Source organism: Argopecten irradians, chromosome 8, assembly GCF_041381155.1.
Source record: "Argopecten irradians isolate NY chromosome 8, Ai_NY, whole genome shotgun sequence".
NCBI classification, from domain to species: Eukaryota; Metazoa; Mollusca; class Bivalvia; order Pectinida; family Pectinidae; genus Argopecten; species Argopecten irradians.
In genome coordinates, this window is record NC_091141.1 from 5,798,978 (window position 1) to 5,813,555 (window position 14,578).

The 14,578-nt window shown below is 33.0% G+C and overlaps 1 protein-coding gene across 1 annotated transcript in view; it reads right to left on the reverse strand.

Annotated features, from left to right (window-relative positions):
- Positions 1-14,578, reverse strand: part of LOC138329179 (uncharacterized) — a 68,349-nt gene that overhangs the window by 17,251 nt on the left and 36,520 nt on the right. Inside the window, exons 3-13 of the mRNA XM_069275978.1 lie at positions 12,607-12,693; positions 10,828-10,984; positions 10,180-10,324; positions 9,646-9,739; positions 9,056-9,133; positions 8,469-8,620; positions 8,016-8,065; positions 7,635-7,746; positions 6,853-7,020; positions 6,098-6,227; positions 3,395-3,514 (exon numbers count right to left, since the gene is read on the reverse strand). Coding sequence (XP_069132079.1) covers positions 3,395-3,514; positions 6,098-6,227; positions 6,853-7,020; positions 7,635-7,746; positions 8,016-8,065; positions 8,469-8,620; positions 9,056-9,133; positions 9,646-9,739; positions 10,180-10,324; positions 10,828-10,984; positions 12,607-12,693 — 1,293 coding nt within the window. The remainder of the gene's footprint in view (positions 1-3,394; positions 3,515-6,097; positions 6,228-6,852; positions 7,021-7,634; positions 7,747-8,015; positions 8,066-8,468; positions 8,621-9,055; positions 9,134-9,645; positions 9,740-10,179; positions 10,325-10,827; positions 10,985-12,606; positions 12,694-14,578) is intronic.

Sequence of the window (14,578 nt, forward strand, 5' to 3'; positions counted from 1 at the left end):
AAATTATGTTTCGATCTGTTTTTTATGTCTTGAAATTGTTATTTATTAGTTAATTTTTGAATCCCGAATAAGGTGCTGGCACCGGATTCGTTATTGGAATCCCGAATCCCGAATCCCGAATACGGTGCTGGCACCGGATTCGTTATTCAAACTCAAAACAATTTATCGAAGTATTAAATCTTTTGAGGTTGTGAAATTATGTTTCGATCTGTTTATTATGTCCTGAAATTCTTATTTATTAGTTAATATTTGAATCCCGAATAAGGTGCTGGCACCGGATTCGTTATTGGAATCCCGAATCCCGAATCCCGAATACGGTGCTGGCACCGGATTCGTTATTCAAACTCAAAACAATTGATCAAAGTATTAAGTTTTTTTGAGGTTGTGAAATTATGTTTCGATCTGTTTTTTATGTCTTGAAATTATTATTTATTAGTTCATATTTGAATCCCGAATAAGGTGCTGGCACCGGATTCGTTATTGGAATCCCGAATCCCGAATCCCCAATACGGTGCTGGCACCGGATTCGTTATTCAAACTCAAAACAATTGATCAAAGTATTAAGTTTTTTTGAGGTTGTGAAATTATGTTTCGATGTGTTTTTTATGTCTTGAAATTGTTATTTATTAGTTAATTTTTGAATCCCGAATAAGGCGCTGGCACCGGATTCGTTATTGGAATCTCGAATCCCGAATCCCGAATACGGTGCTGGCTCCGGATTCGTTATTCAAACTCAAAACAATTGATCAAAGTATTAAGTTTTTTTGAGGTTGTGAAATTATGTTTCGATGTGTTTTTTATGTCTTGAAATTGTTATTTATTAGTTCATATTTGAATCCCGAATAAGGTGCTGGCACCGGATTCGTTATTGGAATCCCGAATCCCGAATCCCGAATACGGTGCTGGCACCGGATTCGTTATTCAAACTCAAAACCATTGATCAAAGTATTAAGTTTTTTTGAGGTTGTGAAATTATGTTTCGATGTGTTTTTTATGTCTTGAAATTGTTATTTATTAGTTCATATTTGAATCCCGAATAAGGTGCTGGCACCGGATTCGTTATTGGAATCTCGAATCCCGAATCCCGAATACGGTGCTGGCACCGGATTCGTTATTCAAACTCAAAACCATTGATCAAAGTATTAAGTTTTTTTGAGGTTGTGAAATTATGTTTCGATCTGTTTTTTATGTCTTGAAATTATTATTTATTAGTTCATATTTGAATCCCGAATAAGGTGCTGGCACCGGATTCGTTATTGGAATCCCGAATTCCGAATCCCCAATACGGTGCTGGCACCGGATTCGTTATTCAAACTCAAAACAATTGATCAAAGTATTAAGTTTTTTTGAGGTTGTGAAATTATGTTTCGATGTGTTTTTTATGTCTTGAAATTGTTATTTATTAGTTAATTTTTGAATCCCGAATAAGGCGCTGGCACCGGATTCGTTATTGGAATCTCGAATCCCGAATCCCGAATACGGTGCTGGCACCGGATTCGTTATTCAAACTCAAAACAATTGATCAAAGTATTAAGTTTTTTTGAGGTTGTGAAATTATGTTTCGATGTGTTTTTTATGTCTTGAAATTGTTATTTATTAGTTCATATTTGAATCCCGAATAAGGCGCTGGCACCGGATTCGTTATTGGAATCTCGAATCCCGAATCCCGAATACGGTGCTGGCACCGGATTCGTTATTCAAACTCAAAACAATTGATCAAAGTATTAAGTTTTTTTGAGGTTGTGAAATTATGTTTCGATGTGTTTTTTATGTCTTGAAATTGTTATTTATTAGTTCATATTTGAATCCCGAATAAGGTGCTGGCACCGGATTCGTTATTGGAATCCCGAATCCCGAATCCCGAATACGGTGCTGGCACCGGATTCGTTATTCAAACTCAAAACCATTGATCAAAGTATTAAGTTTTTTTGAGGTTGTGAAATTATGTTTCGATCTGTTTTTTATGTCTTGAAATTGTTATTTATTAGTTAATTTTTGAATCCCGAATAAGGTGCTGGCACCGGATTCGTTATTGGAATCCCGAATCCCGAATCCCGAATACGGTGCTGGCACCGGATTCGTTATTCAAACTCAAAACAATTTATCAAAGTATTAAGTTTTTTTGAGGTTGTGAAATTATGTTTCGATGTGTTTTTTATGTCTTGAAATTGTTATTTATTAGTTAATTTTTGAATCCCGAATAAGGTGCTGGCACCGGATTCGTTATTGGAATCCCGAATCCCGAATCCCGAATACGGTGCTAACTTCACGTTGCCTTCTTAATAGGCTTATATTAAATCATTGTGCCGAATGGGAATGAATGGATATGTCTTGAGAGAGAGAGTGAGAGAAGATCTAATATTATAACAAAACTTCTTTATTAGCTGCAGTAAAGTGAGAAAGAGTACGAAAGAGTATAAATGAGGAGAATACAATCTAATGCCAAAATGAAAATAAAAGTATGAAAAAATAATACGACAGAAAAAAAGTACGATGATGAAATGGCTCCGTGCCAGAGGCACGAAATATAACATAAATATTTTATATAAATATTAGACTAGACATTAACAGCACAATTTAATAAATACTAATTTCACTACATTTAAGATTAAACAACTCTTCGTTTAATTTCATTTATTTAATTTTATTTGTTTTTATATATATGTATATTCAAAAAATTAAAAAACGTTATTTTTAACGGGTATTCTTTATATATGACATGACTATGCTATGCATAAATTGTATTTAAGTACATGCGACCCCATTCTGAGTACAAGAAAAAAGAAAAAGAAATCATTGTGCCGTTGAATCAGCCAATTGGAGTTAACGTAAGAAAAGTTGACGTCGTTTTTCACGTTATGTGATAGTATAACATATATTGAAAGCCAATGAAATTGCTCGTCGTTTTTTACCATGATTCAACAAATGCTTGTTTATACTCTTGGTTTCTTAAGATGGCAAGAGAAAGTAACGTGAATTTTAACGTGAAATTATTGTAGGAAATTTCTGCTACCAAAATAAAAAAAAAAACCACTTAAACATTATTTCTGAACAAAAATCTAATGATAATGATGCAATGAAGTCACTCAGTTTAAGAAATGAACCTTCAAAAAGACCACCCAAGGGACATGGATGGGTTAACGTGCAATGAAATCACTCAGTTTAAGAAATGAACCTTTAAAAGCGACGCAGTCAAATCTGTATAAAAATCACTGAAGGGACATGTATGGGTTAACGTGGTCTTTATAACCAGGTGGTCTTTATACACATGACAAATTGCGTAATAAATGTTCATTCGTGACCCTAAGAATGCGATCTCAATAAGTGAGTTGTCTTTATATTCCAAAAAATATCAGTAAGACAGGTTTTATTGTATTATTATAATAATACTTACTTTTTTGTTTCCACAGGATGTGCCCCTAGCTGCGTAATGTAACACACAATCACTGTCGGTGGCGGGGTCTCTACAGTACATAGCTGTACATATAGAACTGGCGTTACCAAATTCATAACCCTGCCATGGAATAATTCAGGAAATTAGTTTTAATGAGTTTATGTTGGTCTTCAATATAAAGACATCATTTAAGGTGTCAATGAAGGTTAAAAATAAACATTAATATAGATTTGTGGAATCTTTGTTGTGTTTAGGGATAAAGTCATTACAATTTAATTAATTGCATTTTGGACGGAATGATTAATGGTCTTATTAACGTTAATTTGTATGCAGCAGGGCAAAATATTTAAATTAGGCTCAAGCTTTTACTATATCTTGGAAAATTTCTGCAATACACATACTGCTATTAAGACAAATTTGCCATTTGGTCCCAAATGTAAGTAAAGTGCATTAATATAACTAATACGGCTTTTACTTTTCATTATAACACAAAAATGAAAGTTTTTAAGCTTTTACACATAATAATTTATGCGTTTACCACTTTTTGCACATAATGAGATTTTAGAGATAAACGGATTACAAAAAACGCAAATTACTCTAACAGCTTATATAGGAACAACAAGTGGAAACCTAACGAAATGAGATCTACGTATACATGCCTATTATATATAAAAAAATGTTTCATTTCTTCGATGCAATCCTATTGTAATGCTTTACAAACTAAATTGCGAAATGTTCCGGGATATGCCAAACTTTTCTTTATCTCTTTTTCTCCATACATTTTGACATTTTTAACAATGCAACTTCTCCAAGAATCTATGCTTTCCCTATGTGTTCTTTCATCATATAAACACCAAAAAATCCTAATATACACTTTTTTCTTTACCTTTCACCTCCTTTTAATTAGTCCTATTACTTTGATATTATGTGAAAATTGAAATGCTTCCTTTTACTCTACTTTATATCAGTTGTTCGCTCTATGATAGTAAATAGAGGATCTTACATGAGTGGCTATGTGATATGAAATTTATCAAACGAGTTCAATAATTTGATGTACTACGTGCCTTTAGGCGAGTGACATATCTAATTATTAAATGAGTTTGAAAAACTCATATAACATAGTCACGAGTGTAAGATTCTATTTATCACATAGCTTTAAAATAATAAAAATATAAGTAAAACTTTAGATTTCGTCTCTATATAAAGTTGTAGAAATCCAATACGGACGTGACGTTCCCGTCTACGGAGACAATCAAGCGACGTCATATATATATCATGACGTCAAAACTACCTGTGACGTCACGATAGTGTTATTACACATGTGTGTTATGATATTGATGTCATTGTCGTGTGTGATAATATACAATTATGGCCCTCTGTGGAGGGATACATCTAGAATTGTCTCCCTGGAAAGAGTTATTTTCTCGAGGGCGAAGCCCGAGAGAAAATAACTCTTTTCAGGGAGACAATTCTAGATGTATCCCGACACATAGGGACATAATTATTTTATTATACCGAACAAAATTAAAAGAACCCATGAAGATATTTCCCAACAACAACGTTGTTAAATTCGTTGGCTGCTACACAAAAATAAACAACACCGTTGCCATTGTTGGTTGACGTTGCAGATGACGTCAACTTCCGGTCACGTGCGGAGCTTCCAACGGGTTATTTCCCTGGGGTTATTTCCCTCGGGGGTTATTTCCCTGGGGTTATTTCCCTCGGGGGTTATTTCCCTGGGGTTATTTCCCTCGCCTTCCAATTCCGGGGGAAACATCTAACTTATTCAATGTCATGTGATCAAGTTTAATCCAATCAGAACATTCTAAATGAAAGTGAGGTATAATAATATACAATTATGGCCCTCTGTGGAGGGATATATCTAGAATTGACTCCATGGAAAGAGTTATTTTCTCGAGGGTGAAGCCCGAGAGAAAATAACTCTTTGCAGGGATACAATTCTAGATGTATCCCGACACATAAGGACAATAATTATTTTATTATACCGAACAAAATTAAAAGAAAAAAAATATCTGTTAAAAGAACCCATGAAGATATTTCCCGACAACAACGTTGCTAAATTCGTTGGGCTACAAAAAATAAGCAACAGCGTTGCTATTGTTGGTTGACGTTGCAGATGACGTCAACATCTGGTCACGTGCGAAGATTCTAAGGGATTATTTCCCTGGGGTTATTTCCCTCGGGGGTTATTTCCCTGGGGTTATTTCCCTTGCCTTTCAATGCCGGGGATCATCTATCTTATTCAATGTCATGTGATCAAGTTTAATCCAATCAGAACATTCTAAATGAAAGTGAGTTATAATAATAAGGAATATGTAGAGGCCAGTTATGTGATAAATGAAACTTTTTGTGTGATGTCTATCTTGTGAAAGAGTTAAATATATACAGTGTGCATGACTTTTTCGCCCTTTTACCCTTTTTATCAATTGTGTGTTCTTTGTGATTTTTGGAATATTTGAATTAAAAAATTTGTCGCTTCCTTTCACTCTTAAATATACAGTATGCGCTCTATGATTTTTTTTTAATATTTAAATAAAAACAGTATGTCGTTTCCTTTTACTCTTCTTTATATATTATGTAGTGTGCGCTCTATGTTCTTTTTGGAATATTTGGGGGGAGGGGGTCACCAACTCTTGGTACTAGCATACTTAATATGCCTTTATCTCTATGCTGTTTACTTACGCGACAGAGGTAGGACGTTGGCCCCCAGATCAGACGGCACTGCTCGTCAGGATTGAAGAGCTGACCTGGAACCTCAGTAGAGGAGACACCGACGTTCTCATAACTGTCCGAAAGACAGGTGTATCCAATTCTGGGGACAAAAATATACAACGCAATATTACATGTGTAATAATGTATTGTCATATAAACCAACATAAACTGATATACCTTCTGCAGATGTTTCGTCTCAGTCACAATTAGGCAAGGACTTTTCGCACCTGTTATAGCCAGACATAGAAAACCTTGTCATGATTCGAATTAAAATTGGAAATTTTACTTATTGATTTATATTAACTGAAAATGAATATTATACTTGTAATCGCCCGGTAGAAGACTGTCCTGATTTTAATTATTTCTTGAGAATTGTCATGATTGAGTAACATAATGAATATCAGACACATTTAATTACCTAATACGTGAACGAAAGTCAAAATTGTATTTTAGACAGAAAAATTTAAATTGCTTATTCTGAAGTTTTGAATATTGAATTATTCACCATTAATGCTTGGTAAGCATTTATCCACATCTCGACAAACTTCCTCTGTCATATTCAGTCATGAAACTAGCTATAAAGACAATTAATGGGGAAAAGAAAAATGCCTTTCATTATATAAAAGTTAAATTATAGCGGAATGGATCATTCCAGAAAAGTTGCCTCATTCAGTGGGCGGTCGTTGTACCGAGTTGGTCGCTATGACAACCTTGTATGACTGTACCTTGTAAGATTGTTTATAAACTCCCGGAAGTAGTCGACTGTGCATGACGAGAATTTCCATTGATTGAGTCGTTTTTCAGGCGGGATTGGTCCGTATCCAGACGATGCCATAATATAACGGTTGGAGGACGTACAGCCATTGTTCTCTCCGTCGTGGAGGGCGCCAAGACTGTAAAATGTATATCATGTGAATCATCAAAACAATACATCGCTAATTATAGTTAATGTAGTTAATGTTCCGGGTAACTGAGATTTTTTCAAACGTAGGTATGTAGTTAGACTGGATTACCTGCCTTAGAATCATTTCACTCCGCTAGGCTGCGCTTATAAATACAAAAAGACCCTAGCGGAAAGTTGAAGAACTATGGCAGACAATACAGTATTGTCTTCTAATAGTAAATGTAGGACAATGAAGTAATACTTACAGTTTGGACAAAACATATTGTCGAATTTTCAAGGGATTTTTTTAAATTGTAAAACATACTCACAATAATCATATCATTGATATGTGGGCATTAGTTAATTGTGAATTGTAAGGTAATATACCAAGTAAAAGTCGACATTGTATATGATAAAGTCAGGAAAATGTAAATGATCTATTGAAGTGTTTGTCATATAATTTGATATCAGTTTGAAACTTATTAAAAAATTAATAGAAGTTATAAGCTTTTTTTCTAATCCTTGTTTCTTATACATGTATATTTATATGTGTATACATGAGAGTTTCAAGACTAGAATAAAATCACTTTTGGATTTAATGCAAAATAACCAAGATCGAGTTACCTATGGCCCAGTTCGTGGGAGGCTGTACCAATGTTCTGTAGTCCACCGTGGTCCTCTACCACAGACACGCTGTCACCATTAGGTCTACACATAGACCCAATAAAGGCCAAACCTACAGGTATCAATAACATACTGATGAATATGTGCCTACGTTAAATGAAAACAATCCATCTCGTCAACCATGTTGTTGTGCTGTCATTTATACAGTAAGAATGTATGTGAAAAATTTTATTTTGAAATGTTGAAATTATGAAGTTGTTATGTGAAAACATTTAGTTCAATCAGAAAATCTCATCGATTTGCTAATTGTTGATATGCTTCACTAGAAGGTAGATTCATGACACGTATACTTACTGTAAAGTGAAAGTAGCATGTTCTTACCTGCGGTATGGAGAAGTTTTGTATTTCCAGTCGAAGAGTAGAGATCAATCCTAAAAGAAATATTAACAGTAACGAATGTGATTAATGCATTGAAAGAGGTGCTTCTATATAACGAAATATCCCAGCATTATTTCAAGTATTGATTTAAATGCTCTGTTTATCTTGTGATAATAACTTTGTTTCTGCAAGTACTCGTCTATATACCCTAAAAACTCGAAAATAAGACACGCCTCATTCTCCTTGATAGTAAGAGATTATAGGCTTATTTTCAAGTACCGGCTTATTTTCGAATGAGCTAACTTTCGAAAGTATTTTAGCGGTTAGTCAAATATGGTATGGCTTATTTACGAAGTTTTTATTGATTTCTTTGAGTTGACTCCCTTACTTTTCCTTTTCGATTGAGTTGTATCTTTCAGATTGACTATTATCTCATATAAGAGAGGAATTACATACCCTGTAAACAGCATGGCATGATCATGTGCAGGCAAGCCTTTTGTATTTCTAACCCAGAACCGGAAATCTTTGAGGGCGTCGTCAGCGTTTACGTAATCTCTAGGTTTGGCTGTTTCTCGTCTGATCTCAATCCAGGGGTATGTGTCCATTCTCTGATTAACACCGACATTACATTTGAATTAAAACTTACTTTATTTTTTTTACTTAATTAAAATGAAAATGATATAATGATAGCACTAAATAAAACAATGATAGATGTAAATGTTAATGTCACCAAATAAGATAATGGTGAAATCGATTATTATGATGCCAAAAGAAAATAATATCATGACAAATGAAGATAAAATAATGGTAGAAGCAAATGAAACATTGGTCAAATCAAATCAAATATAAATAAAAAATACCATATATTGATAAGATCATATCTATAATGATAAAACCATATAATATAATGAAAACACAAATTCATATAGTATGTTTGAACCATATGAGACAGCTATGGCGTTGCAAAATTATGCCTTGATCGTGTTTTGTTGTTGTAATATTTATAGGAAATAACAATTATACTTTCATCACAATGAACTTACATCAGCGACGATGAACCCTGCGATAGAAACAGCAAACCTTAGATCTGCGCTGACGATACCTTTATACCGTAGGTCTATCTGTAAAAAAAAGACAAAAATAAACTTTGTATTATTCTTAAAAGTGTAAAGTCTGTTAAAATAGCCAGGTTATTATGCTGACATTTATATAGCAAGAAAGCTATATAAGGACACATTTGATTTTAAAATGTTGCATGCACAATCTAAAGTTGAAAAAAAAGTGAACAGGAATAACTTCACAGACCTTCTTCACCATGTAAATTTGAACACGTATGCCATCAATATACTGTATTCTTTTGTTAAATCACGTATGCCATCAATATACTGTATTCTTTTGTTAAATCACGTTTTGCGGAAAACTGACTTCGGGACAGACATGATATGCTTTAATATATGATTTCGCATGTACAATAATATGAACTTGATAAAACTAAAGTGAACAAAATTGGAACATCACAGGTCTCAAGGGAGATTTTATATTTTTATTTTTATTTTGTTTGGTTTTGCGGATGACATCCAGAGTTGACCCCAACTAAACAACGCTTTCATATTTGTCTTTTCAGAACACTTACCTCATTAATAAAATGTGAAAAGTAACGTCTTAAATTATTTTTGACATTTTGGTCTTTATCGTTGTCGTTATATCCTAAGGCTCGTTTGAACCAGCTGAAACAATTAGGAAAACTTCATAAGGAATGTAATTTACCATTCTCGGTCCCAGGTGTTCATCGTACTATCGGTTACTCCTGGGACCGAGGATGGTAATTCACATGGTATGATATTGACATGCAACATTTAAGCAAAAAATGGAAATGTAGCCTGTACGAGATGAGATATATGACCAAAATGCAGTTGTTAAAAAAATCAGAAATCTGAAATTGCTTTTAGGTCTCACATACAATTTTTCAATTTTGCTTGTGACGAACGTTTTCTTTGGGTAGAAATAACATTTGTAACGTCGTCTGTAATTGGTTGATGGCTGCATAAGAATTTCTTAAATACTAAAAAGAAGATTAAAGAATTGACACGATTTTTTCGTAACAATTATATCTTACTAACATGAACATATATTTTAAAATGTCATTCCTTAACTAGTCTAAACTTACTCTTGATATATTTGAAAGTCTACAACAACCAGAAGATCGATTGTGTAGAGACGTGGACCTGTATCACGTTGGAAGCGGCCTTCCATTGGCTGTCGTGTGGCCTCCAACATTTGTTTCTGTAGTATATCAGTAGGCGGGTCTTCGGCTGTAATGTTACAACAGTACAGGATTAACGGCTTAAATCGATAGTTTACTAGATAAAATTAAACATTCAAAGTCAAAAACTCACATCTTGCCTATCGTAAACCAGCTTCCTTTGGCAACTAAGAAATCTGGCAATTTCATTTGAAGATGACAAATTGTATGTAGTAGATTAGGACATTGAAAAACCTTTCATTATAATCAAAAGATTACTTAAGTAGAAATCAACTCGAAGAGATAAATTTTCGCGAATATATTTTTGTACACAAATTTAATTGGTATAAAGCATAGAAGATATATCCATTCATTCATACAAACATTCATTCATTCATTCATTCATGGGCCTTCTTCATTCATTCAATCATTCATTTATTCATTCATATCTTTTATGAGAGTACATGATAAGCGGACAAACGTTATAAATTAATATATTAATAGCAATATAAAAATTATTGTTGTAAATTGGGTACATCTATCTTTATTATTTCAGTTTTAATGTCAACTTACGCAGAGGCCTGTAATCATGTGACACGAGAAGATCACGTGGTTTTTGAGTAACACGGTATAATGTTCTACGTGTAGTTTGTGATTCATCGGATAGATTGTTTACTATTTCGTCAACTGATAATCCATATTGCAGGTTTCCATCTGTGTATGTACCCGTCTGGAAGTACATTTAAATTGCAGTAAAAAAATTATACTATAATACTATGATAATAACATGTTTATAACGAACACTCACAAGTTCATGGTTATAACATAGTAATTTTCATTCCCTCTCACTGTTTCTATAATATGTTTGAAAAATAGGTACAACGAATATGCCTATGACGAAGTGATTTTCTGGATCACCAAATGTTCGTTATAACCGTGAATTACTCTAATAAAGTCGTTATAAACAATAGAACCAGGCGTTTCAGAATGAACCCCTTCCTATGTTATAAACAACGTCTACTTTGCAATGTTAGTGAAAATCATTTACTCAAAACTAGCATATTGTTCTGAAATAATTCCAAGACATGTGGTTAACAGTGTAAAGGGCTAATTATACCACGATGAATATTTAATCTAATCTTTAACACTTTAATAGACCATAAATCTAACCAAGAATTCAAATAATGGCTCACAAATGTATATAACTTTAATGATAAAAACAGTAATAGCGATATGAAACATCCTATATAATATGCTGTGCAATTCTAATGCTCATAAATGATATAATATCCTAAAAATAAAGACAATTGATATATGGGGGTCCTTCTCTTTGTTGCTGAAATGAAATTAAACTGTATACACATCGCTATTGATTGATATGAATCAGGCAATACTGAATGTTCCCTCATAATTTCTGTATATATCAATATCATTTAACGATAAATCAAAATCTTCCCAGTATAGACAGGAATACGGTTTTAAGGCATATCTGTATTTTTAAACAATCGCCGACTTTAAGATTATAAAAAAAATAATCACTAATCAGTTAAGTAGCCATAGCTTATACGTATAATAATACATGTTGTATTTCAAATGTGTTTGTATCTTTAATGCCACGTATTCTACCGACCATAAAACATAATTAATTACCCTGTCGCTATTCTACGCAAATATTCTTGACAATATGTCGTCACACATATACTAAAGGATATACAAATCTATGATAACTACGATGAAAAATGTACTTCGATAAACAATATATATCATGTGCGACAAGTTTATTGAAAATGAAAGCTCAAGAATGTTTTTGAAAATAGGTGAACACTATCTCTAGTCAATATTTCAAATATCAGTAAATGCAAAAAAGTAAAAAAAAAAATAGTATAACATGTAGACAAATTTCATTAATAAAATAAATATATTCAATCTATTGCTTACTTACTTGTTGTAATATCATTAAATTAGATTAAGTTTATGCAACCTAAAATCACGGCGTACTCCGATTTAAACAATACAGTAGCATTAATTATATATAATATCATATCCAGAATCATGTAGTGACGATATATTACAGAAGTGTAACTCCTTGAGGACAGGCTAAATGTGTCCAATGCAAAGGTTGTTGTTATCCTTCTAAATACATTGCTATTAATTTCTTATTGAGTTATAAAAAAATGAAATGCAAATTAAATCTAAAGCGCAAAAAAAAATAAAAAATAAAATCAAAAATAAATAAAAAAAAGAACAAATAATCTTAATTCCCCAAGCAACAAATGCCAGCAAAGACCTTTAATTATTAAGCTAATTTAACAAAGAAGACATGAAAATAATACAAAATGGCGGATAACTTACTATTTCCATTGATTTGATTTCATGTTCCATGTAACATCTGAGGGCTATTGAAGCTTCTGTTTCCAAATTTTGGTAGAATTCTACATCCTGCGATAGGAAACATACATAAAATAGTATAAAAAACAAAACAATAACAATGATGTTAATTACAACATTGATAATAATCATCCTGAAAATTGAGTATCAAACTGCCTACCGCTGAATTATCTTCCATCACATAAACCACAGCTAATAAAACCACGACACACAATTTTACCTTAATTACACAAGCTTGTTACACTGACGATGTTCTGCCAGTTAAATTTCTAGATTTTAATATATGCATGTAAATCACCGGCTGTCGTTGTCCGTCCTCTTTGCTTCATGTACAAAAAAACATCTGAAGGGTTAACCCTGGCGTCATGGAGGAAAATAAAAATGCTTGAAATTTACCACTTACAAGTAATTCATTACATGTTACAAAAATGAACACGATATTTTACTCAACACTTTCTGACAGTAATACGACGTTCAGAGATCTGACATCATCAAAATTAGGGTTTATTTCATAAATGTATAATTACACTCTATACATACTTCCTCATATCTGCGAACGAAACAGTAAAATGTTGATTTTTACATCCATTGCCACTATAAAATTTTACAAACATTTATGATTAGTTTAGAAAATAGCATTATAATTATGATTTGAAACAATTGTGTTTATGAAATGGTTTTGCATTGTTTGAACTATCGTAAAAGCTGGGAAAAAAACCCTACTACTACTCCCCTATGTAATTACAATACTGTATTACATGACACTTCGTAGTGCAGATTTTGTTTGTTTGTTGTTTTCTTGTAACTATGACAGCACGAATATAAAAAACTAAGATCATTTATTTCAATCATTACTTTACTTTTTAGAATAACCACAAATATTTCTATGTTTTTGTTTGATTAAATTAACGTCCTATAAACAGTCAGGGTCATGTAAGGGCGGCTTCCAATGCATGCGGTGTATAATGCGTGTTTGAAGTGCGAGGTCGTGTTCTGGGAGACTGTGGTATATTCGTGTGGTGTCTTCTTGTATAGTGGAACTCTTGCCCTTTTTAAAGTGCTATATCAATGAAGCATTGCGTCGAAGTCACCAAGCAACTCATCTCACCCTGTCACAGTATAGCCTACTGACAACGGGCAAACCAGTCGTCCCTCTTCTCCAACGCTCAGCCGAAATCATTCATACACTGAAGATATATATCTCAAAATATTATAGAAATTAGTGAACCGCGGAATTTAACCTCCTCTGTGATTGTGCACCGGAACATCAGAATATAAAGCGCTATATAATACCTAAATGTCCAATTAAACAGGTTATATTATGAACAAAACGTTTAACCATATTTTCATTTAGTTCAATGTGTCACATACGTGTACAATACAATAAGTCATGGCCTGTCTTGAAAGTATTTAGTTATTTTGAATTAAGATGGTTGTGACGACATATGTAAATAAATTTAAGACATTTTCCAATGGTACGGCGTTTACAATAATAAAAAGCAGTTATTTTTATTGGTATTTAAAACCTTTTTTTAAGACAATTGCAAAAGGAAACCGAATATCTCCAATGAGATTTCGATGTCGATCGTTAAACATCCAAATAGTATTCACAAAGTAAGAAATATAAGTCGATTCCTAATATGATAAATTGATAACACATAATCAGTGATGTTCATCTGTATCTTGGCTCTGTGTTTAAGAACAAACGCTGATAACACTCTGAACAGCCAGGTAAACACGATTAATACAAAGGCAAACCGAAAGTCTAAGCATTAATGGTAAAATGCAATAGCACCGGAATTATGGAATTTCAAAATAGAGCTTAAACTTAATATATAACTTGTCTGGTGATAGCCTGTGTGCCAACCCACATTCGGCGTCGTACATACAGTCATACGATTCTAGGCATTATATAAACAACATTTAATGAATAAGT